At 36.8% G+C, this 25,400-nt stretch overlaps 2 protein-coding genes across 2 annotated transcripts in view; both read right to left on the reverse strand.

Moving 5' to 3' along the window:
• Positions 1-410: 410 nt before the first annotated feature.
• On the reverse strand, positions 411-20,844 carry rsf1b.1 (remodeling and spacing factor 1b, tandem duplicate 1). The gene is made up of 16 exons (XM_059351335.1): positions 20,664-20,844; positions 18,647-18,738; positions 17,430-17,522; positions 16,398-16,603; positions 16,123-16,244; positions 11,659-14,729; positions 10,913-11,191; positions 9,404-9,508; positions 9,231-9,310; positions 8,870-8,924; positions 8,652-8,761; positions 7,818-7,885; positions 7,506-7,719; positions 6,703-6,926; positions 6,437-6,616; positions 411-4,453 (listed from the first exon to the last, which is right to left on the reverse strand). Exons 1-16 carry the CDS (start codon positions 20,815-20,817, stop codon positions 3,867-3,869), a joined length of 5,640 nt encoding a protein of 1,879 aa, XP_059207318.1. The 5' UTR covers positions 20,818-20,844; the 3' UTR covers positions 411-3,866.
• Positions 20,845-23,330: 2,486 nt separating this feature from the next.
• The window catches only part of LOC131986411 (F-BAR and double SH3 domains protein 2-like), a 34,695-nt gene continuing 32,625 nt past the window's right edge, over positions 23,331-25,400 (reverse strand). The window contains exon 20 of the mRNA XM_059351355.1: positions 23,331-25,400. This exon is cut by the window's right edge and continues 804 nt beyond it. The gene's annotated coding sequence lies outside the window, so the exon portion shown is untranslated.

Genomic DNA, 25,400 nt, shown 5'->3' on the forward strand with positions numbered 1-25,400 from the left:
TTAAGGGTAATAAATAGCAACATAATTGTGGGCATGTTAGCATGATGGTGTCAGCAAATGATATCAAGCTAATATGCTAACACACTCAACCAAGATGGATAATATATATATATATATATATATATATATATATATATATATATATATATATATATATATATATATATATATATAAAATAACTAAATGCACCATCTGAACTTGAATTCCTCCTGATAGTGCTGTCAGTCAGTGCATGGCCACGTAAATATATTAAGAAAGTAATAATTAGCAGTGCAATTGTGAGCATGTTAGCATGCTAACATGAGCAAATCTAAACTAAGATGACAAGTAAATGTAAAGTAGAAGATAATAAGCTCATATCCAGGATAATTTCATTTCAACATCGAAAGTCAATCCAGACAGGACGATATGAGGTTTAAAACCCATTTTATTATGACAAATGTACAAGATCAGATTCATATGAAATAACAGTAAAGTTAACAAAAATGTAAGGAGCAGACAAACACCAACAACCAGTCTACTAGCATCTATACACAGTGGACAGGGCGTCTTTCCTCCCAGATTCATCATGAGGTAAATAGGAAACTCTGTTAACACTTCAGTCATTGGCACCAACTCCCCCCTTTAATCCCATCGCAGCCTTTATTTTTTTCACTCCTCTGTTCTATGCCGATCTTGCTACAGGTTATTTCATAACCATGAGACACATTAATTCATTCTCCTTATCTCTGTGGAGAACTGAAAACAGGGTTACATACAGCACACGGACATCCACATCCTTTACTCTGACCCGACCCAGCAGAACACGCACTTCTATTATTATATTTGTAGAATTGGGTTTTTTCTATATTCTGTCCAGCTAATCTAAAAGCTAAATATTTGTGTATAGAGGCCTAAGTTGTGTGCACTGCAAGCAGCACATATAGGTTTTGTCTTGGAAGTCATGTTTTGGCCATCGCCGGTATCAAAACAGTATGATAAATAGAGTGGTTATTCCTCTGTGAAGACCATGCTGAGACTAATTTACAAAATATTTTACAAACAGGCTTCATTTCCCCTCTTAAATCAGATTCAGCTGTCCTAGAATATTTTCTACGATAATCCTCTCTCCCCCCGAGCTTCTGTAACATGCCTTTTGTAGGTCAGCGCATGCTTACCTATGCAGTTTCACTGCAAAATGATGAGATATCCTGTGGCGTCTACTTCACAAGTCCTTCAGCACTAATGCAGTCGGCCAGGAGATCCTTAAAACATGCCAAAGTTTTCTGGTTTTGTTACAAAAACTGTTGTGCCAATATTACTTCCCTACAAAAGAAAACTATTAGAAACTCATGCAATCCCAAAAAATTGCCCAATATACTTTTTCATGAATAAAAAAATGCCTCTAAATATATTACAGCAAGAAACTACAGATATACACACAGACTGTTCCAGCAGAGGTCAGTGAAGTCATTGGTTTGTTTTTTTCTGTCCATTTCCCCCATTCAAAAACTGCATCCTGACTATCGCTTCAAAACCAAATTTTTCCACTAAGTTGCTTATTTTTCATAAACTTGATCTGATTTGAGGTCTTCAAGTCACCAATTTACTGCAACCTGACCCACGTCAACTCAAGATTATGAAAGTAAAGAATGTGAATACAAATGTGGGAATATTCAGGGCTGTATAATAAGAAACAAAATTGGAAAAAAAGAAAAGAGGGGTGTTTTGGAGCTTAGTGTTATTTTAGTTAATAAAAGCCATGGGTCTGCAGTTGTTTGAACCTTCTATGAAGGACAATGTACAAAGAAAATAAGACACTTTACATTTCATTCCAAAGAGACAAAAACAAATAAAAGTTTAGATATACAAAAAATACATTATTAAAAAAAAAAAAAAAAAATCACATAAAGTAACAAATGTAATAAGACGGCGTTAGACTAGAGCTGAATTAGGAGGGACAAGGGCTTTACTTCTGATTTTGTTTCCCCAAATGAATGTAGTACTCATAAAAACAAAACAAAACCAAAGAAAACAACAAAAGGTGGTACACCACTGATACTGATGGCAACGCGCATAGTTAAAATAATTATATTTGTATACAATATACAAAAGCTATTCTATCATTCAACAAAAAACAAGGAGTTTGACAAATAAAGGTTGGTCGACTAGTTATTAGTCTAGAAGGTTATTGGACAAGAATAAATAGTCTCATCTAAAGTTTTTATAAATTCTGTTTGTAGCATGAATAGTTTAAAGAAAAAGATCCAACATTTTGAGAAACACTTTGAGAGGAGAGTTAGATACCACTCTAATGTATCAACAGATATCTGAATGTTAAATATAAAGCAGCTCAGCACAAAGACTGGAAACGGAGGGAAACAGCTAGCCACAAGGTAATAAAATGCACCTACTAGCACCTTTAAAGCTCAATATTATATCACAAATATGACACATTATATCGTTACATCTGTTAAATCTGTACAAAACCTGAAGTGTAAAGACAACATTTTTATGAAAGATTATGCAAATTGACATCTCACACTTTACAATTTTTGTACAGATTTAGCCATATAGTTGTTAGTAGGCAAACTTAGTTAGCCAAGCATTAACTGTATCAAAAAAGAGTTCAGAACAAAATGACACAGTAATCAGTCTTTGTGTTAAGTGGCTACAGCTTCATATTTACTATACAGACATGAGTGGCATCGATATTCAAATCGAACTCTCTGCCAAAAGGCAACTGAATAAGTCCTTTTCCCAAAATGTCAAACTGTTCCTTTAAGTATGGAAGCCTATTTCTGACAGTAAAAGAAAAGGACTCGGGATAATAAAACCAAACTTGATTCGATAGGTCATTATCATGAGATTATCTTGAGATACTTCATTATTTGTATTCATTATAAACCAAAAATGTTTACTGAAAAGCAATAATCTGCTCTTATTTTTCTTAAATTAATAAGATAATTATCGCAATTATTTCCATGAAAACTGATTATTAGAAATTCAGAAAAACAGGGCAAATTTTTTTCCTCCAGTGAATGAATTACGCTTCCATAATATTTTGAGATAAGTCATTATTTTAAGGACACGAAATGCAATTACTTGATGAAAAATATATTTGTCCTAATTTCTGTCATATATTTAGAGATTGTGATTATAAAGATAGAAAGTCATTATTTTGGGATAAAAAGTCATTATTTTCAGAAAATGTTTCATAATTATGAGATAGCAAGCAGTTATTCAGCGATTAAAAGGCATTATTTGGATCATTTCTTTTCTTCACATTTGTGGAAATTGGCTTCCATATTTTGGGGATTAAATGTAAAACCAAGATGCTTTTTTAAACAGATGCCCAGAACTCCAAATCAATTATGGAATGACTTATTTTGCTCTTAAAAAATCTTAAAAAGCCCCAGTTGTTTAGCATTCAAATAGGCAGTCATCAACATTTTCCTACACATTTCCTAAACAATTTCAGTGCCGATTCTTCCATCAATGTAGACGAGAGATAAAATTTGTAACAAAATAAAAAAAGGGATGATATGAGAGAAGACAAGAGTGAGAGGTGTTTAGAGGAAGGAGGTGGTTTGGCAGTGGAGCTGGATGATGTGGATACACTGATGATTACCAAACAAAATGAGAGTTGACAGATTGTTGGTGCCCTAGTTTGTGGTAAAATCCCACCGGACCAGCATCAGACTGGTGACAGCGATCCAGTTCTTACTGTAGCAGAGATTGCTGAGACTCCAGATGACACAAGTAAAAAGGATGACACGGAAGTGTTGGTGGAGCGGGGAATAATAAAGTTAAGCAATATAAAAATACAATACCACAAAAAATGAAATAGTACACCATTTGTTTTTGTTGTTTTGTTTTGTTATTTTTACAAATCTTCGTTATTGCAGACGTAGTCCACTAGGTCTGTGACTCCTAAGAGGTCGTCTTCGTCTTCGTCCTGTGCCGCTATCTCCTGGCCAGCCAGACCGTTTGGTGCTATGGCAGCAGCTGGTGTTGCGCTGATGTTTTTGGGTGGCTCCAGATTTGGGGTGATGCCCGGAGCGGCGGCAGCAGGCCGGCTGATGAGGCCCTCGAGGCTCTTTATTGGGCTCTGTCCGTTGGTGGGTGGCCGCTCCACCGGTGTGTCCACTGGGTTTGTTCCCTTTGACTCCTCGTCTGCTTTCTCCGCTGCTTTATTCTCCTTCGGTTTCTCCTCCTTCTCCTTCTCCTTCTTCTCCTCCTCCTCCTCCTCTTCCTCATCATCATCTGAGTCGATGCGGTTCACACGTTTACGGACGGGGCGATCCTCCTCCTCCGACGAATCGTCCGAGTCCGAGTCGTCGTCTTCAGAGGCCCTCCTGCGTTTTAGTGCAAGACGTCTGCGCCGCTGCCGGGAATCTTCCTCTGAGGAGTCGGCTCTCCTCTTCACCCTCCGGTCCCTCGACTCCTCCTCAGAGTCTTTGGAAAAACTCGCTGGGAAATGAAAACAAGAGACGCCTTTAGGTGTCTGAAGTTCTGCCAGAATCACATTGATAAACTAAACAACTTTCAAAGTGAATAAGATCCTTATTTAAATAGATTTCTGTGTTCAACTGAGGGAAATCATTTCCATATACTGTGGAGCTGTGCACACTGAGTTTATGTTGGAGTGGCATTGAAAAAACATAATAAACATAACACAATAAAAAATTCACTTAAAAGCACTTTTCAGGTACATACAAGGTACCAAAACCAAACATTTCCAAATTCTCATCACACCTAAAATATTTACTATAAATGGAACAGCGAAAAATACATTTACAGATGTCCAGCAAACAGTGTACACTGTCATTTTGTTCTTTGATTGTATATTGTAATGATACTTATTGCTAATAATAATACTTATTGTTTGCTAATTTCCAGAGTTAGGGATCAACAGAGGACTTATTGAGCTATGAATGAGGGAACACAAGAAAAGAACATTACAACTTTAAAATATTTTTTTTGGTTTACATTAGCAAGCGTGTAAATGAATGCTGTATTATGTTGAAAAATAAGCCCTTTTCAAGGAGTATATTCAAACTTCAAGCATATTCCTGACCTTGTACCTGCCAACACCCCAAAATTGAAGACCCTTTAGACCCTCTAAAAAAATCTTTCAATTATTCCTATACAGACTTTGTATGACATATCACATTCCATGCTCTTCTCCTCTTCTTGATGGGAATATTAGAAAGGTAAGTTATTGTACACTATGTCTGTCAACATAATTGTCACGAGTGGGACAAACGAGACTCCATTAGATAGAGGTTATATTTCTAAGATTGTTTGTTTTTGAAGCTATTAAACAGCCGATTAAAGCTGAGCAGAACATCATTCTGATCTAACTAAGTGTACTGAAACGAAACAAAGAAAAAACACCCTGCAGCATGCCTCCATTCCCTTTATCCTTAACAGGATTTGTCAAGTAATTTCACACTGCAGACATGACTGTGTGACTCACCTCCTCCCCAATAATATACTTCATTTACAGGGTATTATAATTATAATAACTCCTCATAATTATAAAACTGGGAATATATGCAGTATATTTTGCATCTAATCATTGCAATCAGTCTTTTGTGATTTGCATTACTTTAATGTGTAACTGTATATGCATCTAGGCTTTGTTTTATGACTAAAATAGGTAATTAACTCTATAAATACATTTTATGACAGCAGTGGTTCTACTAAAGGCATAAAATGTCATATAAACAAGGTTATTACAGGAAAAGGAAAGGGAAAGCTATTGTCCAATTTTATACAATCTAACTTTTCTTTTTACAGTTTGGTTTGGTCGTGTGATTACTGCTGAAACAATGCCTTAAGACTGTTGCTACTAACTTTACTGGCCACTTCCTCTCATCTCTGGGAAAAAGTGGAGCAGAGGCAACTCTGTTAAATCTGACTGGTAGAGAGCCCGATATTGGCCTACTGTTATCTATCTATATCAGTACATCTGTAGTTAGTAATATTCTTATATATGTTAAACTGATAAATCAGTCCAAGTTGTTATAATCATTTAAGGTGAGCACATTGAGAACATTTAATTATTAACATCCATATTAGGTACAGTGTCTTAATGTCACTGTCCATGGTGCTGAACAGGTTCATGAATTTTAGTTGTGACAGGACATCTTGTAAATTCTCAGGCTGTCCTCAAAGAATCATGCAAAAGCACCACTTTAAACTACTTTCATGCGTTTACCAGAGATGTGCTTTTCTTGGAAATAACATGAAAAATCATTAAAAAAATTACAAATCTTTTGACTAAGATCAAAACAAACAATTGCCTTGTGGAGCAGCCCTATTAAATACAGGCCAATTTTGTAAAGTATTAAATGACAGATTATGAAAAAAAGTACTATTATTATTAGTAGCATTTTGGTACAATAACAGTGGTCATAATCTGGATGGTACTGTGTGTTTCTGACTCACCCTCGCTGTCTGAGCTGTCCCGACGGGGTCTCGGTTTCATTTTGGCCCGGTTGGTTCCGGCCTGAGAGCCTTCGGACTCGGACGTCTCGCAGTAGTTCACCTGCTTCTTCTGACTCCTCCGAGAACGTCGTCGACTCATGTCCAGATCACTGTCGCTGTACTCGCTGGAGCCTTCAGTCGCTGGTCGCACAGTAAAGTAAAGAGTGAGCATCAAGGCATGTTTGGCTAAAACATGGAACGCAATACTGACAGATATATCCATGTACCTATTTCATCCTCATCATCATCCTCATCCGATTCCTCTTCCTCATCATCCGAGTACCCTCTCGGTCTTCGCCTCTTTCTGGAGCTTCGCCGCCGTTGCGGTAGCTTCTTGGACCGTGAAGAAGTGCGATGCTTCCCACTGCTGTTGCTGCCAAAGTCGCTGTTGTTGGATTCTGCCGATTCAGCTTCTGTTTCATTTTCTGTCACAACAAACTCTTCTTCTGAGCTGCAATTGAAAAATGCATACATTGTAAATATTTAATTGAATCTATGAGCAAACTAAACTGTCTTCACATACCAAAAAAGTGGTATGAGTAAAAAGGGACAAAATGTCAGTGTACTGGCAAGCCTTTTTGACCTACTTCTATGATTCTTACACAGCAAAGATTATAACAGGAGAGAGTGAATACTATGCACCCTTGTCATTTGAGAGGCTCAAGATTTCGATCTTAATAAGCCTGCCAACTATCTTTTTTCCCCTCCTAATTAAAGGAAAATCCACTATCTTGTTTTTTTTGTGTGCCTTTTACTTCACTTCTTTAAAGACAGGGGTTGGGGTGAGCGGGTGGGTAGGTGGGGTCAATGTTCTACCTCAAGATTTCTGTAAATCATTTTTAGGATTTATTTATTTTTTTTTAAATTTAGGATAACAATTTTCTGATATCATCTGAAACTACACTAGCCGATCCTTGGGCATTTTTGTTACTGTTGTGATACTCCTCTCCAATGTATCATTGTTACTTGTATATTCTTTGTGGAAATAATAATAAAGATTTGAAACCAAAATCTCAGTGTAGTTTTCTACCTTTCACTGATGCGAAACTCTTCCTCACTCTCCTCCTCGTCTACGGTGCTGTCACTGTCCAGGTCATTCAGTCGCCGGCGTTTTTTCCTGCGCTGACCGGCGGGGGGTCGTGGCGGGCGGCCGTTCTCCTTGCCCTCATCTGCTTGAAGGATGGTGGACATATCCTTTCCTCTGTGCCCTGTGATGTTGGCCATGTCTTTCCCCCGACCAGCTCCTGTGAATAACACAGCTCGTGATTTTCTCCGATCTTAAAGCAACAGTTTCATTTTGCTTTTTAGTCTAAGAGAAGAGTAAGAACTCATGTCCTCATACCTCCACCCTCTGCTTCTTTGATGTCTTCCTCTATTGCCTCCTCAATCGCCTCATCGAATTCATCAAATCTGTAAATTTAACAATGACATGAACGAATGTTTAATTTTATGCAGCGTATGAAAACATCATACTTCATTCGTTATTTCTCCTGGAAAGAAAGTATTAAATTCTAGCTAATTGCCACTGGTGACTTATATTACTTGCATCACTATATAATAATACTGTATTAGTCCATTATTATTGTATTTTTATGTTACATGCTAATTCGTATGGAATGCCTTCATTTGCTATTTAATAAATAAAAGAGGCTATCAAGAATAAATAAATATGGCACTGAAATGAATTAAAAATTAATTCTGATAAATAGGTTTTTATTTAAAACAATTCTTTTCAAAGACTCATTTTTTTTTTAATTTTCAGAACTTTTATTTTATAACTCCACATTAATTTCCAGTGGCATATATTTTATTTATTTCAGGATTTATATCATAGGCATATTTATTTCACAGTTAGTATTGTATTATTATTGTGTACTGCACTTATATACAGAACACAATTTAATGTATTTTTCTAATTAATTTCAGTTCTTACTTGTATTTTATTTATTTTATTCAAATGGTTCTTTATCTTTTAGCTCTCTGTGCTGCTGTGACATGTGTATTTAAAGTCTTATATTATAAAATGAACCTTTCTCAATGTTTTATTCTTGTCATACACATCTAATTATCCTAACAAGAACCATTAAATATTTACAAAATAGAAAAATAAAATCGGCATATTACAAAAACCAAAGAAATAATGTTCTTGTACTATATAAAATATAAGTGCATAGACCTGTAGCTGATGGATTTCTTCGCCCTCGTAGATCGTCGACCCCAGCTCTTACTTCGGGTTTTTTCTTTCTTCTCTTTGATGATGATCTCTGGCTTCTCTTCCTCCTCCACCTAAAAAAGAGTGAGAGATTGTCATTTATTGTTACAAACATCAACAGGTGAATGTAGCGTATGTATCCATTTATGTCTGGCAAAACGTGTCTCACATTATGAACTTACTGAGGGCGTGATGATGTTTTCAAGACTGATTCCAACATAAATGAGACGCTCTTTCCTGGAGGAGATAATACAGGTTAGGAAAGCCTTTCTATGTCAATTAAGGGCTCAAGTGTAATATAAATCATAGTAGTATCAAACCAATATACTCTCGATTTTTTGTTATATTAATTAGCACATTTTAACTTTTAAATCATGTTAAAATGCTTTTATTTTGATGGAGTTGAAATTTCACAGGACAAGCTGTAATGAGAGGTCATCTAAATCTGCATGACAATCTAAAAGAAACTCAGTATGACACCACCGGAATCAATGACCTTAAACAGTAGTTTCCGTTGCACAGTGGAGGCACAAAATATCTCACCTTCTCTCAGCCCGTTCCTTCTTTTTCAAAGCAGCGTCAAGATTTTGGAGCTGTTCATCTAATTTGTCACAGAGCAGCTTCTGCAGAGGGGATTCACAAGTGAAACATTGATACATATTGGAATATTTCAGACAGTTTTGTCTTTAATATCTGTTGCTCTGTCTTGTACGTACATGTTGACAGGGTGGACAGAACCATTCTCCGTCTGGGATGATCATGAGGGGAGGCCTCAGACAGGCTGTGTGGTACCCGCTGTCACATGAATCACACAGCAAGATCTGAAAAGCAGACGTCAACAGACGGTAACGATGATCAATTAATTGTTTGGATCATTTCCAAGCAAAAAAAAACAAGCTTTCCTTGGATCTGTCTTCACCAATATGTGGATTTAGAGCGTTTTATATTATAAACTCAATATAACTGTAGGATTTGGACTGTTTGATTAGTTAGTTGCAGAAATGTTGCGCGATGTTAAGTCTCCTGATGGCTGCACAACTCCAGAAAGTTTGGTAGAATAACTAGAATTTGTGCCAAAGCCAGAGTGATGTAGGGACATTTCGAATTTCACTGTTCAGCTCAGCAGCTGAACACCAACTGCGTCCGCCGTTGCTAACTGCACAGCACTTATTGTAAACAAACCGGCTTCGCTAAATGTGCACCGAGTATCTGGTGCTTGTTGTAAACAAACAGAAGTCGCTAAGTGAACACCTGCTGCTGCAGCATATACATACTGTTCTGCTACAGAGCTAACTGTTAGCCTGTTAGCACTGTTCTGCTGTGCAGCACTGACTGCCCTGCCTCTTAAAGGAGCCACGCCACTCTTATAGTGGATGCATTATAATGCAGACTTTTTTTTCTTTTTTAGAAATACTGCAAATGTTTGACAGGCAGTAGGAATTGAAAAAATAGTATAATATTTATCTAAGTGCAATTTCTGTTAATAGAGCCACAGTGTCTATTCTATTTGTTTTGATTGTAGTTTATTTATTCATTGACTGGGTTCAATAGAATTGCATTACTAAAAAGAGACTAAAACACAATTTTCATTGACTAAAACTAAACTAAAATGTCATCAGTTTTCGTCGGCTAAAACTAGACAAAAATAGTCACAGATAATTCTGACTAAAATGCTCAGACATTTAGTCAACGGAAACTTGACTAGACTAAAAAGAGAATGAATGTGACTAAAACTAATAAAAACTAAAAAGACAGCTTGACACAAAGACTAGACTAAGACTAATATTAAAACAGGCCGCCAAAAACAATGCTACTTGTGAGTGCTTTTGGACAGTGCCTGCTACTCGTTAAGAAGAGTAGGAACGAGTCTTAAAAGTCTCCATTAACACAAGAAGAAGTCGATAGATTTGTCGCTAGTCGCTAGAGCGATCTGAATAATCGCTAAATATAGCGACAAAGTCACTAAGTTGGCAACACTGCTTGCCGCGTTGTCACATTCGAACTCCGTTGGTTAACCGCTACAAAAGCACCTGAATGGTAACAGAGACCAAGGGGAACTAACTAGTGGGCGAAGCCAAAACACTCAGCCGCTTTCCAACAAATACTCCAAAAAGCACTTAGTGGAAACACACCCAATGTGTAATTTCTGCTTTGCAAATTGCTGGTTAATTAAGCAAAAAAATTAAATACAGGTCGGTTAAGTTACGAGTTGTGTTTGAACCCACCAGCTCAGGGTGATTTGGAAGACCACAATGCTTGCAGGGATCGTCATTTGGAGGTAGGTCGTCGTCTGAGGATGTCGAGGAGTCTGAGCTTCGTCTTTCTCGGTTGCGGCGCCTCTTTCTGCTTCGCTCAACCTTGTAGTCTTCGTCGCTGTCGTCCTCTTCTTCTTCCTCACTCTCGTCGCTGGACTCCTCCTCGCTGTTGTCATCATCGTCTTCAGAGCCTTTCTTTTTACGGCGCGTTCGTGTGTTGGACCACCGAGTCTTCCGTCTCTTTCGCCCCTTAAAGAAGCACAACATGTTGACTTTTAACAGAGCAGACGTAGTTCAAAGACAGCTCAGGAAATCAAAATTACAGATGCTGCTCTTTCCACTAAACTGAGAGAGCTGTATTTTGCTTTCAGTCGATCATGGAAAAAAAAAAATATTAAACTTTGTATTGACCTAGAATCCCAGATTTAGTTGCAATAGACTGACTTATTGACCTACAGGTAAACTGAGCTATTAAATAAAAATGGAGGACGACATTAACTAATACACCTGCACCACATCGGTTTTGTCTGAATTAATTCTAATGAAGTACTTCTAAGTTTGTTCTTGTTCAAAAAGTTTAATTCTTTAAAGAGTCACAGCCCTTACTTAAGTTGTAAACAGATAAGGCTAAAATTATTTGATAAAGAATTGATAAAATTTTCCTAAAAGATGCTTTGAAAAGACATAAAAAAGTGCACATTAGTGAGGAATCTTACCTTAGTTTTGGGCTGACCCTCCTGATCAGCCTTTTTCTCTCTCGGTTTCTTCTGAACAGCTTTCACCTCCTCCTCTTCTTCTTCTTCTTCGTCCTCCTCGTCCTCATCTTTTTCTTTCTCACCCTTGTCGTTCTCTTGCTTCTCAGCAGCCTGCGATTTTTCCTGCTTCCTGTCATGGATCTCTACAACTTTTGGTGTTGGTCTGGAAATCCTCGGTGATCTTCGGAGAGATCTCCCCGTGTTTGTATCAGACTCTGAATCCGCTTGTCTCTCCTCTCGCTGAAGTTCGGCTTTCCTTCGGTGGGCTCTGGGCTTGACTTTCCGACAAGAAACAGAGGTGGCTTCCTTCCTGTTCGCCGACTCTTTTTTCGTTGCGGAGTCCTCTTCTTCACTTTTGCTTGTTTTACTTTCCTCATCAGCGGGCTTTTCAGCATCTGTCTCTTTGCTTGGCTGGTCGTCCTTCTCTGTTTCAGTTGAGGATTTGCTCACATTTTGTTGACTAGATTTCTCCAATTTGTTTGAGGTTTCACACTCTTCATTTGCTTGTTTCTCATTTGTTTCATCTGTTTTAGGGAGTTTATCTGTCGTGGAATCCTCTTTATTCTCTCCGTCTTTACACAGGTGGTTTTCACTGTCATTTATAATTTTTTTCTCGTCCGTTTTCTTTTCCTTGACTGTGTCCTTTTTACTCTCTTTGTCTGCAGCTTTTTTACTTTCTTTGTCTGCAGCGTTATCTTCCCTATCTGCATCTTTTTTCTTATCCTTGTCTGTAACCTTTTTATTTTTTGTGTCAGTACCCTTTTCATTTTCAGTGTCTGCATCTTTTTTCTTATCCTTATCTATATCCTTTTTATTTTCCATGTCTGTATCCTTTTTATTTTCCATATCTGTATCCTTATTTTTAGTTTCTGCATCTTTTTTATTTTCCTTGTCTGCAGCCTTTTTCATTTTTGTGTCTGCAGCCTTTTTATTTTCTGTGTCTGTATCCTTTTTATTTTCTGTGTCTGTATCCTTTTTATTTTCTGTGTCTGTATCCTTTTTATTTTCTGTGTCTGTATCCTTTTTATTTTCTGTGTCTGTAGCCTTTTTATTTTCTGTGTCTGTATCCTTTTTATTTTCTGTGTCTGTAGCCTTTTTATTTTTCATTTCGGCATCCTTTTTACTTTCTGCCTCAGTTTTTTTAGGCTCTTCTTCAGACGCCTTTTTCTGTTCTGTGTCGGGCCTTTCAGGTTTATCTTTAGAGATGTTTGTCTTCTCAACAGCACTGGATAGATCTTTCCCTTCAGATGCTTCCTCTGTGTTCTTACGTGCAACAGAGTTAATATCAGTTTTGTCATCATCTTGTGGCTTTGTCAGATCGGGTTTAACGCCCGCTGCTTCTGCCTCCATGGACCCTGGTGTAGAGTCGCTTATCTTGGAAACATCATGCTTCGTACTGTCTTCACAGTTGACAGTTTTTTTTACATCTTCAGGATTCTCCATCTTCTCCGTCTTTTCCGCCTTGTTAGCGTTAGTCTCGGAGGCCGCACTAGCTTTCTCTAGCTTCGTCTCTGCATCTTTGAGGTTATCGTGCTTCTCGACAGGTTTACATGATTTGTCTAGCTTTTTAATAACAGAAGACTCTGCACTCTCTTCAGTTTTGGATGTTCTTTCTGCTTCCTCACTGATCACTGGTTTGTCTGCCTTTTTAATGATCTTAGGACTCTGGGTGGCTTCTTGGCTCTCCATATCATTACTGTCTTTTACCATTTCTGTCTTTTTAATGACAGGTGATGACGCAGAGTTTTTAGAGTCGGCAGATTTCTTTGCAGCATCATTGTTTGTCGTTTTGATGATTCCTGGCTTTTCTTTCGATGCTGATTTATCCGATTTCTCTACATTAGCCTCACATGTCGATGTTTCTTTAGCATCACTCTTTTCCGTTTGCTTCAAGTCTTTCACATTTCCCGACCCCTTGGTTTCTTCTGTCTTGCTTGGTGCTGATTTTTCTACACTGGCTGTTTTTTTCTCTGAATGCTTTGATTCAAACTCTTTGGATGTGACTTTCTCTGGCTCACCAGTTGTTAATGTTTTATTAGTTTCATTTGATGTCTTGTCATCTGCACAAGACTCTTTTGTAGCTGCCTGTTTGGCTTCTCTTATTTTTCCAGGCTCCTCATGATTAGATGATGTCTCAGGTGCATTATTGATGTCTTTAGGTAAAGTCGGCGGTTCTTTTGGAGTGCCAATCGCTTCTTTCTTTTCTTTTGATGCAGTGCTTTCCTTTTCTACCTGTACATCTAGACTTTTCTTGTCTGCTTGGTGTGAAGCGACGGCTTCTGTGACCTTTTCTGCACTGCTGGCTTCATCCTTTTTGTCTTTCGCATCTTCTTTGTCTGTGGTTGGAGAGTCCTTTTCTCTCTTCTGTACAGATTTACCTGCAGCTGGTTCAGATGTCAGCCCTTTGTCGACAGCGGTGTCTTTTAGTGAGTCGCACAAATGACTCTGGAGACCTTTCTCCAGCGTAGGCTGAACTTCACCATTAACATGATCATTTACACTCTGTGCTTTCTTGGTCTGTTCGGTAGTCGAGTCAACTTTAGGAGCTTCCTTGACCTGAGAAACCGATGGGTTTTGCACTATGATGCCACTATTCTTTTCAAAATCTTCAGTAAACTTCATTCCTCTTTTTTTCAAAGGGATTTTGGCCTGCTGGTCGTTCTTTACAGATTGTTGAATCTCCTCCACACTGCTCTTTTTGACCTCCTCTACTTTTTCTGCCTTCACTGATATACATGGCGTCTCAGGGGCCGGTTCACTTGTCGCTGTGCTTGTTTTAGTGTCCGACACCTCGATCGGCTCTTCTTTGATGTTCTCAGCTTTTGTACTGATGCTAAGATCCACTGTGGTATTTTCTGTATTGAGCTTTGCTTCAGTTTTGCCGTCAATGATGCCATTCAGTGATTTGGCCTCAGAAACTTCTTCCTGTGTTACTTTTTCATTATTCTCCGTCTTTTGCGAGACAGGACTGACAGCCTTGTTGGAGTCTTTGTTCTCTTCATCTGATGTGTCCTCAATCTTTTTCACTTCACCTGTGACGCAAATAAAAAGATCAAATGACAATTTGTAAATAATACAGAAGAATTAAAAAAAAATTCTGTTTGGTGTCACATAACTGTGAAATAGGGTTGGAAAGCCTAACTGACAGTGTTGTGTCAAATTTAATTTTAGTGGACAAAGAACAGGAGTGAATGGTTTGGCACACAATGCACTGCACTGCAAAAATATGTTCACAGTTACCTCTTTTCCACCAAGGCAGTTTGAAGGCTGGTTTCTGAACCAGTGCCTAACCTCGAACTAGTTCTTCTCCTTTCAACAGCCAAAGAAATGGCTCTTGGCCAGGAAAACTGGCAACTCTTTGTTGGTCTTGAACCACAAGCCACTTACGCCATGGGTTGGGGGTGAGATTATTGTGACAAACAAGACCGACTAAAAAGTGTATAAATAATTCTGCTTGGATTTGTTTAACTGCAATATGATTTATACGGGCAATCGATAGCGAGCTACTGTTAGCTTACAACATCAACGCCTTACATTTAGTGTTAATAAGAATGAAGTTTGGATGCCAATGTAGGCTTGCAAAGTCATGAGCAACATTTGTAGAGACGCTGTAGACCGCCATTGCTATTATGCTTGCGGAGACAAATACAGTAACGTAATGACATGGATCTCTAGCCTGTGAAAAAGCAAACAGGCTCTGAGAAGACACCGAACCAGCAAAAGAACGAGGTTAGCGTTGGTCAAATGTGTGACCGATCAGAAAAGTGTGTGACAGTGTACAATATGTAAACAAGTCTTCTGCCTGTGTATGCTGGAGGCAGTGTGGTAAAGCCATGGCAGACTACTTTCATGTATTTTGAGACTGTCCTTTAATCCAGCCGTTTTGGAAAGAGATTGCAGGAGAAATGAGTACTATATTTGGGTTAACAGTTGACTGTGATTTTGTTGTACTATACCTGGGCAAATTTTCAGACAATCTTGTGGCCCAAGATAGGTACCTATACAAAGTCCTTTTGGCTGCAAGTAAGAAATCTATTACATGGAAATGGCTGCAGGTAAACCCGCCAACAAAGGGTGATTGGATTGCAATAATTAATGATATAAACTGTATGGAGAGTTTGACCTTCTCATTAAGGCTGCAATCTGACCAATATATGAAAGTCTGGAGGAAATGGTCTACACAAAGTATGTAATGTAACCTGTTGTAATTGGAAATCACTGTGCTGTTTGTTGTTTTTGTCTTGGTGTTTTGTTTCTTTGCTTTTTCTTTCTACACTATGATATGGCCTATGTTTAAAAAATCTTTGTATTATTGCCCTTCCGTTTTGTTTTAACCTGACACAAATCTTCACAAGTAAAAAGAAAGTTACAAAAAAAAGTCTTCTGCCTGTGTGAGAATAAGTAATTTAAAAGTCATAACTTTACCTTTTTCTGCATTCTCTTTACCCTCCTCACCCTCAAGTTTGGCTTCTTGATCTTTTTTTAACAGCGCAGGATCAATTTGTGTCTTCAGCAGAGCTACAACCTCAGCCAAGTCATTTCGATCTCTACAGGAGGAAAAAAGGGATAAAACAATCACTTCTTTTTCAGAGTAAATAACACAGAGTTTTTACTTTCGTTGAGAGCATTAGCATTTTAATTTAATTTCACAGTGCATCATGTTGGTACAACAAAAAAAAAAATCACTTCTTTCTGCTTACTTGACGATGCACTTCCACGACGATCCGTCAGAGTCGTCCTGTTCCTCCACATAAACGCGCACGTTGTCATCCTGGTCAAGTTGAAACCAATACATCTGACCGTCTTTGTCCCGCCCGATCGGCTGCAGGCGCATCTTATCTGGGTCCTCCTCATTGATGGCGGTTTTGAACTTAACATTGTCATCAAACTGACACTCACACAAATACTGGAGAAGGAGGAAGACCAAAGCCGCAAGTTGTTTTAGAATTTTAAATGATCCCCGGGAAAACTGGGTTACATTACAGTTGCTCCTACACTAGAATAAAATGATGTAAACATAGAGAAATTATACGAAAAATAGAAATAAGTATGTGATCTACGTGCATTCCATTACAATATCTAATATATACATAAAAATATAAGAAAGATATAGATATAAATATGTCTACTACAATGTATAATACCAGTATAAATAACCATGATGTCTAAAATGAGATCCCTTTGTGTTTTAAAATGTAATAATTGTGTAAAACAACAAGTATAAATACATAAATGCAGATTACTGCACTGTTAAATCAGGATTCCACAGTTAAAGATGAATTTGAAGGTGATGAAGGTGAATTTAAAGTAATTAATTTTAACCTAAAAATTACAGATATAAAACATAAATATAATATATAAACACTATTATTTTCTCATATTATATTTGAAATAATAATATTTTTTCAGTACAATAACATCTATCACTAAGAATCATCTCAATTGATTTAAAGCAAAATTTAATTTTCATGAGTTTTGTGAATGAAAAAAAAGTAAGTAATTAAGAATGAAGGACAGTAGAAACTTAATTACAAGCGCAGTGCTAATAATACTCAAGGATATTCATTATCAGTTTAGAGAAAAGGCTTTTTAATTTTTACAGTAAGTATTCACATTTCTACATGCACACAAGTGATTGGGCACAATGTGGTGAAGAAGCAGAAAAAAATATTAAAATGTGTGAGGAAACTAGGCTGAAGCAAGAACAATAACAATAAAACCAGAGTGCTTACTTTAAGTATCGCCGTCTTGCAATTTGTCGTCAGCTCCTTGTATCCTTTCTGTTCGAGTTCCCATGCCCAGGTTGTGTTGAACTCTTGACATACCTGCAAGAAAACATTTAATCAGCATATGAGTGCATAAAATCTGAAATCCTTCACTTGCAACATTTCTGACAGACAATACTAGAGATGCTCTAAATGCAATAGTCTTGCAAGATTCAAGTTTTTTAAAAGTCTGACCTGCAAACATATTTGTAACACTTCATTAATGAAAACGTTAAACTCAGCAGTATCTTCATAATAAGAAACTGACCATTAAATAACTTACGGCAAAATGTTAAATCCAAACGATTTATCAAAATCAAATTGAACATTTTATTTATTAATGTCCGCTGCATGACAACAAATCAACAAAAAACAACAACGCTGGATCAGTTAAAAAAATGTATGTTGCCTTTTCAGTGACACTGGCATTGATTACGCCAAATAATTGCAGCAGCCCTAATTTTAGTATGTCCCACTTCATCTGAGGTTGTTCCTCCACAGCATATTTTGGACTTGCAGGTGTTACAGATGCTCGATTTGCTTCACTCAACGGCAAAAAAGGGAAATCTACTGAGTGACTGGTTCTGGTAGGACTCGACCAGCCACAGCTGCAGGTGGACAAAAAAGTGTACATTTACAACCCTGATTGGAGTTTAAGTTGTTTGATATGGACAGTCTGAATGCTTATCCAAAAGTGATTTTAGATACTCTTCAACTGGCAGTAAAGCAGCACAAATCAGTATTTCTCATTTAAGCAATAAAGTAGTAACAAATAACTCTGCAGTTCGTCTTCCAGCTTTTTGCTCATTGTTTTGGATGTATGGCCCACAATCCAACCAAATTTCCATCATAAAAAAGTTCAGTTTGCTCTACAGAACCTGCCCACCATAAGCTGGTGAACATAGTGGAGCAATTAGCTTAAGAAGTCGATATTTCTCGAAAGAGCAAATATTGGACTTAAATAACTAATAAGACTCTAAATGGATGTTATTGTTCCATGTAATCTGGAATGTAATCAGGCAATTGTTTTTTTTATGAGATGATAATATATCAGATGTGTTTATGGCTTGTTCCATTAGCTCCAATGCAAAATAAATAAACAAATAAGTACAAAAAACAACACTCTTCGATGATACTTTATTACACATGTTTTATGGGATATAAATATAAAAACTTAAATTTACCTTCACTAGATATTTCTCCCATCTGTCTGCTGACACAGACTTGCCAATCTTTCTCAGGAGCTTGACGTGAAGATCAACCAGCAGCTTTGGAACTGAGAAACAATCAGAAAGACAATGCAGTCACTTACAAAGAGTCTAAATGGCATTTACACAAAACATAAGTCAGCAAATTGAAGGAAGAAGTGTTCCTTTATGTGCTGAAAAAATTCTCCTACTTCTTAAGCTAAATAAACTCTTCAGCGCAGAGCGGCCCTAAAAATAGTAAAGTAATTTATAATAAGTAGCACAAACAAAAGTGCTTTGCCTTCATAAACAACAACTTGTATGTTGATATAATCTAAGAATCCATTTAATAACATAACATCAGTGTGTATTATTCACAGACAAAAATATTTTTTTAGTTTATTTACCCCCTTAGATCAGCACTACATAACATATAATCTTATAGAATATGATGCATTGCTGCAGTTTAAACTACCCACAGTCCAGTGCATAAAGGAGTTAAATAAGCACAACCATATCCATCTCCAGCTATAAAATGCAGCATACACATCAATACAGCAGTAATATTAACCCCAAAACATCAAGGAACATTTTAGTGCACAATCATTACATTTGCTTTTCATACGTAAAATATATATAACATTTTGGTTTGCCACTGTTTTTCCCCAAGGCCATTTAAAGATGTTCTTGTATTTATACACATCCTAAATATTTTATACCTACTATATTTCTGCATTTCTCAACTTTTTTTTCCTTTTCTCTTTTATGAACTGGCATTTTATCAGTTTGATTTGTTCTGTATGTTCACACTTATGTAAAGCACTTTGAATTGCCTTTGTGATTAAAGTGTGCAATATAAATAAACTTGTGTTGCCTTACATTTAGCTTGAAATAATAAAAGAAACTTAATAATTAATACTTAATTAATAATTAATAATAGTACTAATATATATATTTTAAAAAAGATTAGACGTCCAATTGTGCGTTGCCTATCCGCAATAAAAGACACGTTTTTTCATTATAAAATACAGATTTAAAGTCTAGTATGTAAAATGGCCACTGAACATAATGTCGTTGGAAGGTCGAGCTACACAATCGTTAATAAAAATGGTATTCATAATGTTGTGGGGCTTGTGTTCAAAACAAAGTGTGAGTTCATTTAAACGGTGCAGATGTCAATATGAGGCGAGAAATATTAGACAATCAGGAAGACTTCACGCGCCTGCGCAGAACGACACAACAAATAGTAAAGTTATCTATAATAACCAGCACAAACGGAAGTACTTTGCTTTTACATACACGTACACAACAATAAATGACTACGTATACATAGCAATAAGTATGTGATACAATCGAGCGTTGCGTTTATTAATTACTAGTTGTAAAACAGTAACGTCAGTGTGTATTATTCATTGGCTGGATTGTTTTGAGCGCCAAAAAGGCCTTATTTTGAAAGCGTCAACCGGAAGTGTGCGCCGTTACGGGTAACTTTACAAAAGCTGAGCGGACCACTACATGGCAAAATATTTTAACTGTAAATAAAGTGCACAATCGCGTGCCCGTCACAGACGATGACATCTTCACCGATTAATTATCAATATTCACGATGTGTTGCACGAATTATCGCCATCTTTACCGCCCCACAAGCACTATTACCCCGCTCACGGTTGAGTCTGTGTGGAGTGTTATAACGTTACAGCAGCAGATAAAGGCTGCCTGGAGAGAAAAAATAAGCCCTATTCAAAAGCTAAAAAGTGAGAGAAAACCTCGACTAATTCGGCGGACTCACACCTAAATAATCATGTAATTGTGCGTAGACACGTTTTCCACTTCGAATAACAGCTCTGGGACGCAGTAAACCTGTATTTAAGTAAACATGAAGGTTAGAAAACCACACAATAACACACAACTAGCTAACGTAGCTGCTAGCCTGCTAGCACGGTACCATTATCATTAATGCATTGGTTGAAGTCTCTCCTCCTCCCGTTAGCAGCTGGCTGTTTATCTGCCCTACCTGAGGAGGTGTCCTGCAGATATCTCTCCAGCTGGGGAAAGGTGAGCTCCGGTAAGTCCAACAACGTTCCGTACCTCTCCAGGAACGAGCAAATCACGGCGTAATTTGGACACAAACCGGGGGAAGAACTCGCCGTTGCCGCCGAAGCAGCCATCTTTTCCACACCAGTGTCAAGCCAGTCGGAATAAAATGTAGTACTTCCGGTGTTAACAAAATAAAGCGTTGAACGAAATTTCAGTCTATTTGGTAATTTTCTCATTACTCCAGCCAAATCGTCACCCTGTTAAAATAATCGCCTAACCCATGTTTCCAAGTTTTGTAGGAAACACAAAAAACTTCACCAAAAGTGTAACATATGATATTTATTGATCATTTCACTCAAAAAGGATGTAACAAAGGATGGCTATTGGCATAGAAATAACACTGTGTGTAAATTATATAACTTAAGAGAGATGAATGACTTCGGCAATTTTTTTGAACATGCCTTTGTGACTTAAGCAAGATATGGTAACACTTTATTTTGAAGGTGTCTACATAAGAGTCACACCAGCCTGTCAGAAACATGACATGACAAGTATCATGAGCATTGATGTTACTTCAAAGTGTCATTAATGTTCAGGACACATCCTATGTCGTGTTTATGACACACTCATGTCACTCTTATGTAGACACCTTCAAAATAAAGTGTTGCCATAACTTGCTTAAGTCACAAAGGCATGTTAAAAAAAATGCCTAAGTCACATTTTATTTTGACTTAGGCTTAATAAATCCACTTAAGTCACAAACTTGACATAGGCCATGATCTTTAAGGGGTAAAATCACATGATCTGATCAACTGAGGATGTAGGCGATTTTACCATAGGTGGCCGGCGTCATGAGGAGATGATTTAGGCAAAAAAAAAAAACTCAGGCGATTATTTTAACAGTGTGATGAAATGTAACATTCATAAAACAAATTTCTTTAAGAAATGACCGACTTGTGTTACATTTAAACAAACAGATCCAAGTGTATATCTTCAAACACTAAAAAACATGGAATAAACATGATTAATAGTTTTAATAGTATACCTGATTAAATACACCTAGTTCAATTAACCTCCTGGGATCATGTGTATGTTTCTTTTTTTTTATGCATATTCCTGACATGAAACTTTTTTTCTTACTTCTTTGTCTATATTGAACTACATTCAAGACTTTTGATTACAAAATGTTCAAAAATGTTTTTCAATCAAGTTACTTAAATTAGATTTTTTTTTATTATTTTACATTGTTTCAGGACTTCAAATGTATGCATTTATTCAATATTTTAGATACCGGTATGTTTATCCGTCTGTGTCAAGTCAGACAAAATTAGTTGTAGATGTCCGATAGAAAAACTTAGTTTGTAAAAACAATGAACTTCAATCATGCTGCTTGTAACACTTGCACTTTGCGTCATGTTTTTGCTATATCGTAACATGCACATTTTATTTTATTATAAACCATGTTAGCCTCAGTGGGACCTTACATTTTAATTCATGACTCACTGGTAATTAGCATATAACTGATTTATTAAAAATATATTTTATTTGTAATTTGTGATCCATACATTGGTCACATTTTTCTAGAAAACTTTCATCCTTGTGCATTCCCAAACCAAGTAAAAAAAAGTACCCTTTGTCCCGTTTGCACCACCACCAGAGGTCAGTGTTGCAAGGGCCCATTTTATACATTTTAATTATACCCAGTTAATCATATCCAATAATTCACCTGTGAAATAGATTTAATGTTTTGTTTTGTTTTGAAGGTATACCTTTATTTCTTATATGTATTTCTGTCTTTTAAAGTCCGTTAATGTTTGTCTTCTTAGTACCTGTACATAAAATACTTTTCTCTATTGTTGTTCAATTGGATGTCTGAGTCTGATAACCAAAATAAAGAGGAAAAAATACCTTTTTCAGTCAGTCAGGTGATGATTCAGCTGTGTTTTGTGCAAAAAATGCAATGGTAAAGTAAAGGCAGCTGACAAATAAATGTAGTGAAGTAAAAACTACAGCTTTTCTCTGAGATGTAGTGAAGTAGAAGTATAAAGTAGCATATAATGGAAATACTCAAGTTAAGTACGAATACCTCAAAATTATATTGAAGTACAGTACTTGAGTACTTAATTACTTTCCACCGGCATTTAGACATCTGCATGCAATATTAACATAGAAGGGAGAGGGCGCCCTCAGGTTGGAAACAAAAAACAGGGTGGAAAGAAACTTGGAGTCTTGTTTTGTTTCATTTAAGCTATCTTTATTTCACATTTAGTTGTACACAATAAATACAGTTAAACATCCACTGGTGTGTAAATGTGACTCTGCAGCCTCTGCAGAGTTTCCATTGTAAAATGTGGGCAGTTTGTCACTGAATTTCAGACTTAACATGGAGTCAGGACCAGTAGCAAGCTGATAACAACTTCTCTGCTGGGAAAAGAGACTTAAGTCTGACGACTATATATTTTTTTTTCAATACAACAGGGTAAATGCAAACTTCAAAAATAAGTTTGATGTCATTCAGATCTCAAGGAGATCAACGAGAACACAGCAACATGGCTGACAGATATCTCTTTTTTTTCATCTTATCGAATTGAACTAAAGTTTTAATAGGTTTTTATCCTAATTCTAAAAATAAAAATAAGAAACAAAAAGGGAAAAAAAGCTGTTTAAGGAATTATTTTGTGTCTTTATGTCGTTGAACAGAACAGGCTTCAGAGCAAAACTATAGCCCCAAAAAATGTTTTATACCATAAGTTTTCACAATTCCACAAGTTGTTTTGGATTTGCAATCAAAAATAAAAATTTTGTTCTGCAATAATACATTTTAAATTACAAATTTAGTTAACTTGCAACAAAACACTTTATGATTTGAAGTTTTGCTCTCTAACCTGTTCCGTTTGATTGCATAATTAAGACACAAAAGAAACTTCATATGCTATTTATTTGTACAGATATCCATCTCCAAGCTCTCTGTAAACTATTTCAAAAACAATACGATCAAAAGGTCATATCAATCTCAATCAAAGACACTACAATGGCTATTTAAGGCTAAATAACGCAAGAGCCGATAAAAAGAAAAGTATTCATACCAATATAGCTGGTAAACAAAACGTCAAACAAGAAATATTGAACAAACAATGTCCACAATACTGAAAAGGAATAAGAAGACATCAAAAAGTGCTTCACTATGACAGTATAGATTTTCTTTTAATAAACTGGACAGCTAGCAGCTCAGGATGGTTTCCTCCTTAAAAATAAAGGCATGTTTAAACTGCACATTACCTCAGTGTAAACTGTCACCAACTGCAACCGTCTCCTCAACAAAAAACCAGCAACCTTTACTGGCTAACATTAGTGTCATAATAACATTTCTAGATCTTTATTTTACAACACAAGAGAAAAGAAAAAGTTAGACTATGTATGTACGCTCTACAACTCCCTTTAGGAATTTCTTAGCATTCGGTGCAAAGAAAACTAACATAAAAAGCAGGGTTTACAAAGTAATGAATAAAAGGAAAATATTTATTATTTTGATCAGAACCTTTCTAGGAGATTCTCCCTACTGACATTAACAATCACTCAACTAAAATTGCCACATTTCCCTTATTTGTGTAACCCTGTGCAGTTACGTGTGTTCGAGGAGAGGACCAGCCTCATCCTTGCTGGTGTTTTTTTTTTTTCTTTTTCTTTTTTTTTTGATCGAGTGTGGAGACAACCAGACTTTTGGTTTTGCGTTGAAGCTTCATGTTTTCAACATCCTGACGAAGTGTAACTTGTTGCATAGAAGTAATCCAATTGTGAAAAATAAGTGAGAAAGAGCTTCACAGTAAGTGACATAGTGAGACATAACTGGGCTAGGAAATATGTTTTATATCCTTATTATTAACATATTAAAAAGGGACAGTTCGGAATTGTTAAGATGGGGTTGTAAGAGTTACTTATCCATATTCAGTATACAGTTGATGGCGGTCGGCTAACCCCCTTTATGGGGAAGCAGGCAGGAGTACCTGCAGGAAGCTAAGCAATGTTCTGCTGTAGAATGGGGCAGCAGCCTAAAGAAAAATTAACATCCGTTTATGTGTAAGTTAAATTTAGAATATTCTCAGGCTTTATCTTGCCGTCGGAGAGCCCTTTCTGTTGGGGAACTGAAGCTGTATCTATGATGTCTCTACCAGTCCTTTTACATTGCAGAACACGGCAGTTGCTGGTTCATTGTTTTCTCTGTTGAGATTCACCAAAGTCACAAGGTAACACAAACTAACCTGCAAACCTTTTTTAAACACCAAATTCACACAATGACACAAACAAACAAACCAATCAAGGCAGTAAAAGACCAGCATCTCCTGTGTTCTGCCAGGTAAAATTACTGTTTGGTGGTTTTAAAGAGAACATAGAACATCTAAAGTTTATATCTTGTAAACTTAAAAAGAGCTTTCTGACAACAAGGTGAAAAGGTAAAAATAATCCAATCAGAGAGCATCTTGTGTTAGAATCACACCAGCTGCAACGCCAATATCAGGCCAGCAGTGTAAAGACTACTCCCCTACTTCTGGTGCCCTTGTTCGGACCACACTCATCTGAGAACTTGGCCTTCATTTGATCTTTATGTGTGACTGTATCTTGCACAGTTTTGACAAACCTTTTTTTGACAGGTGTCTAAAATATGTTTTGCCGTTGTCCCTGTCCAAAGCAGTACATTGCTTGTTAGCATTCATTT

This window comes from Centropristis striata, chromosome 15 (assembly GCF_030273125.1).
Source record: "Centropristis striata isolate RG_2023a ecotype Rhode Island chromosome 15, C.striata_1.0, whole genome shotgun sequence".
NCBI lineage: Eukaryota > Metazoa > Chordata > Actinopteri > Perciformes > Serranidae > Centropristis > Centropristis striata.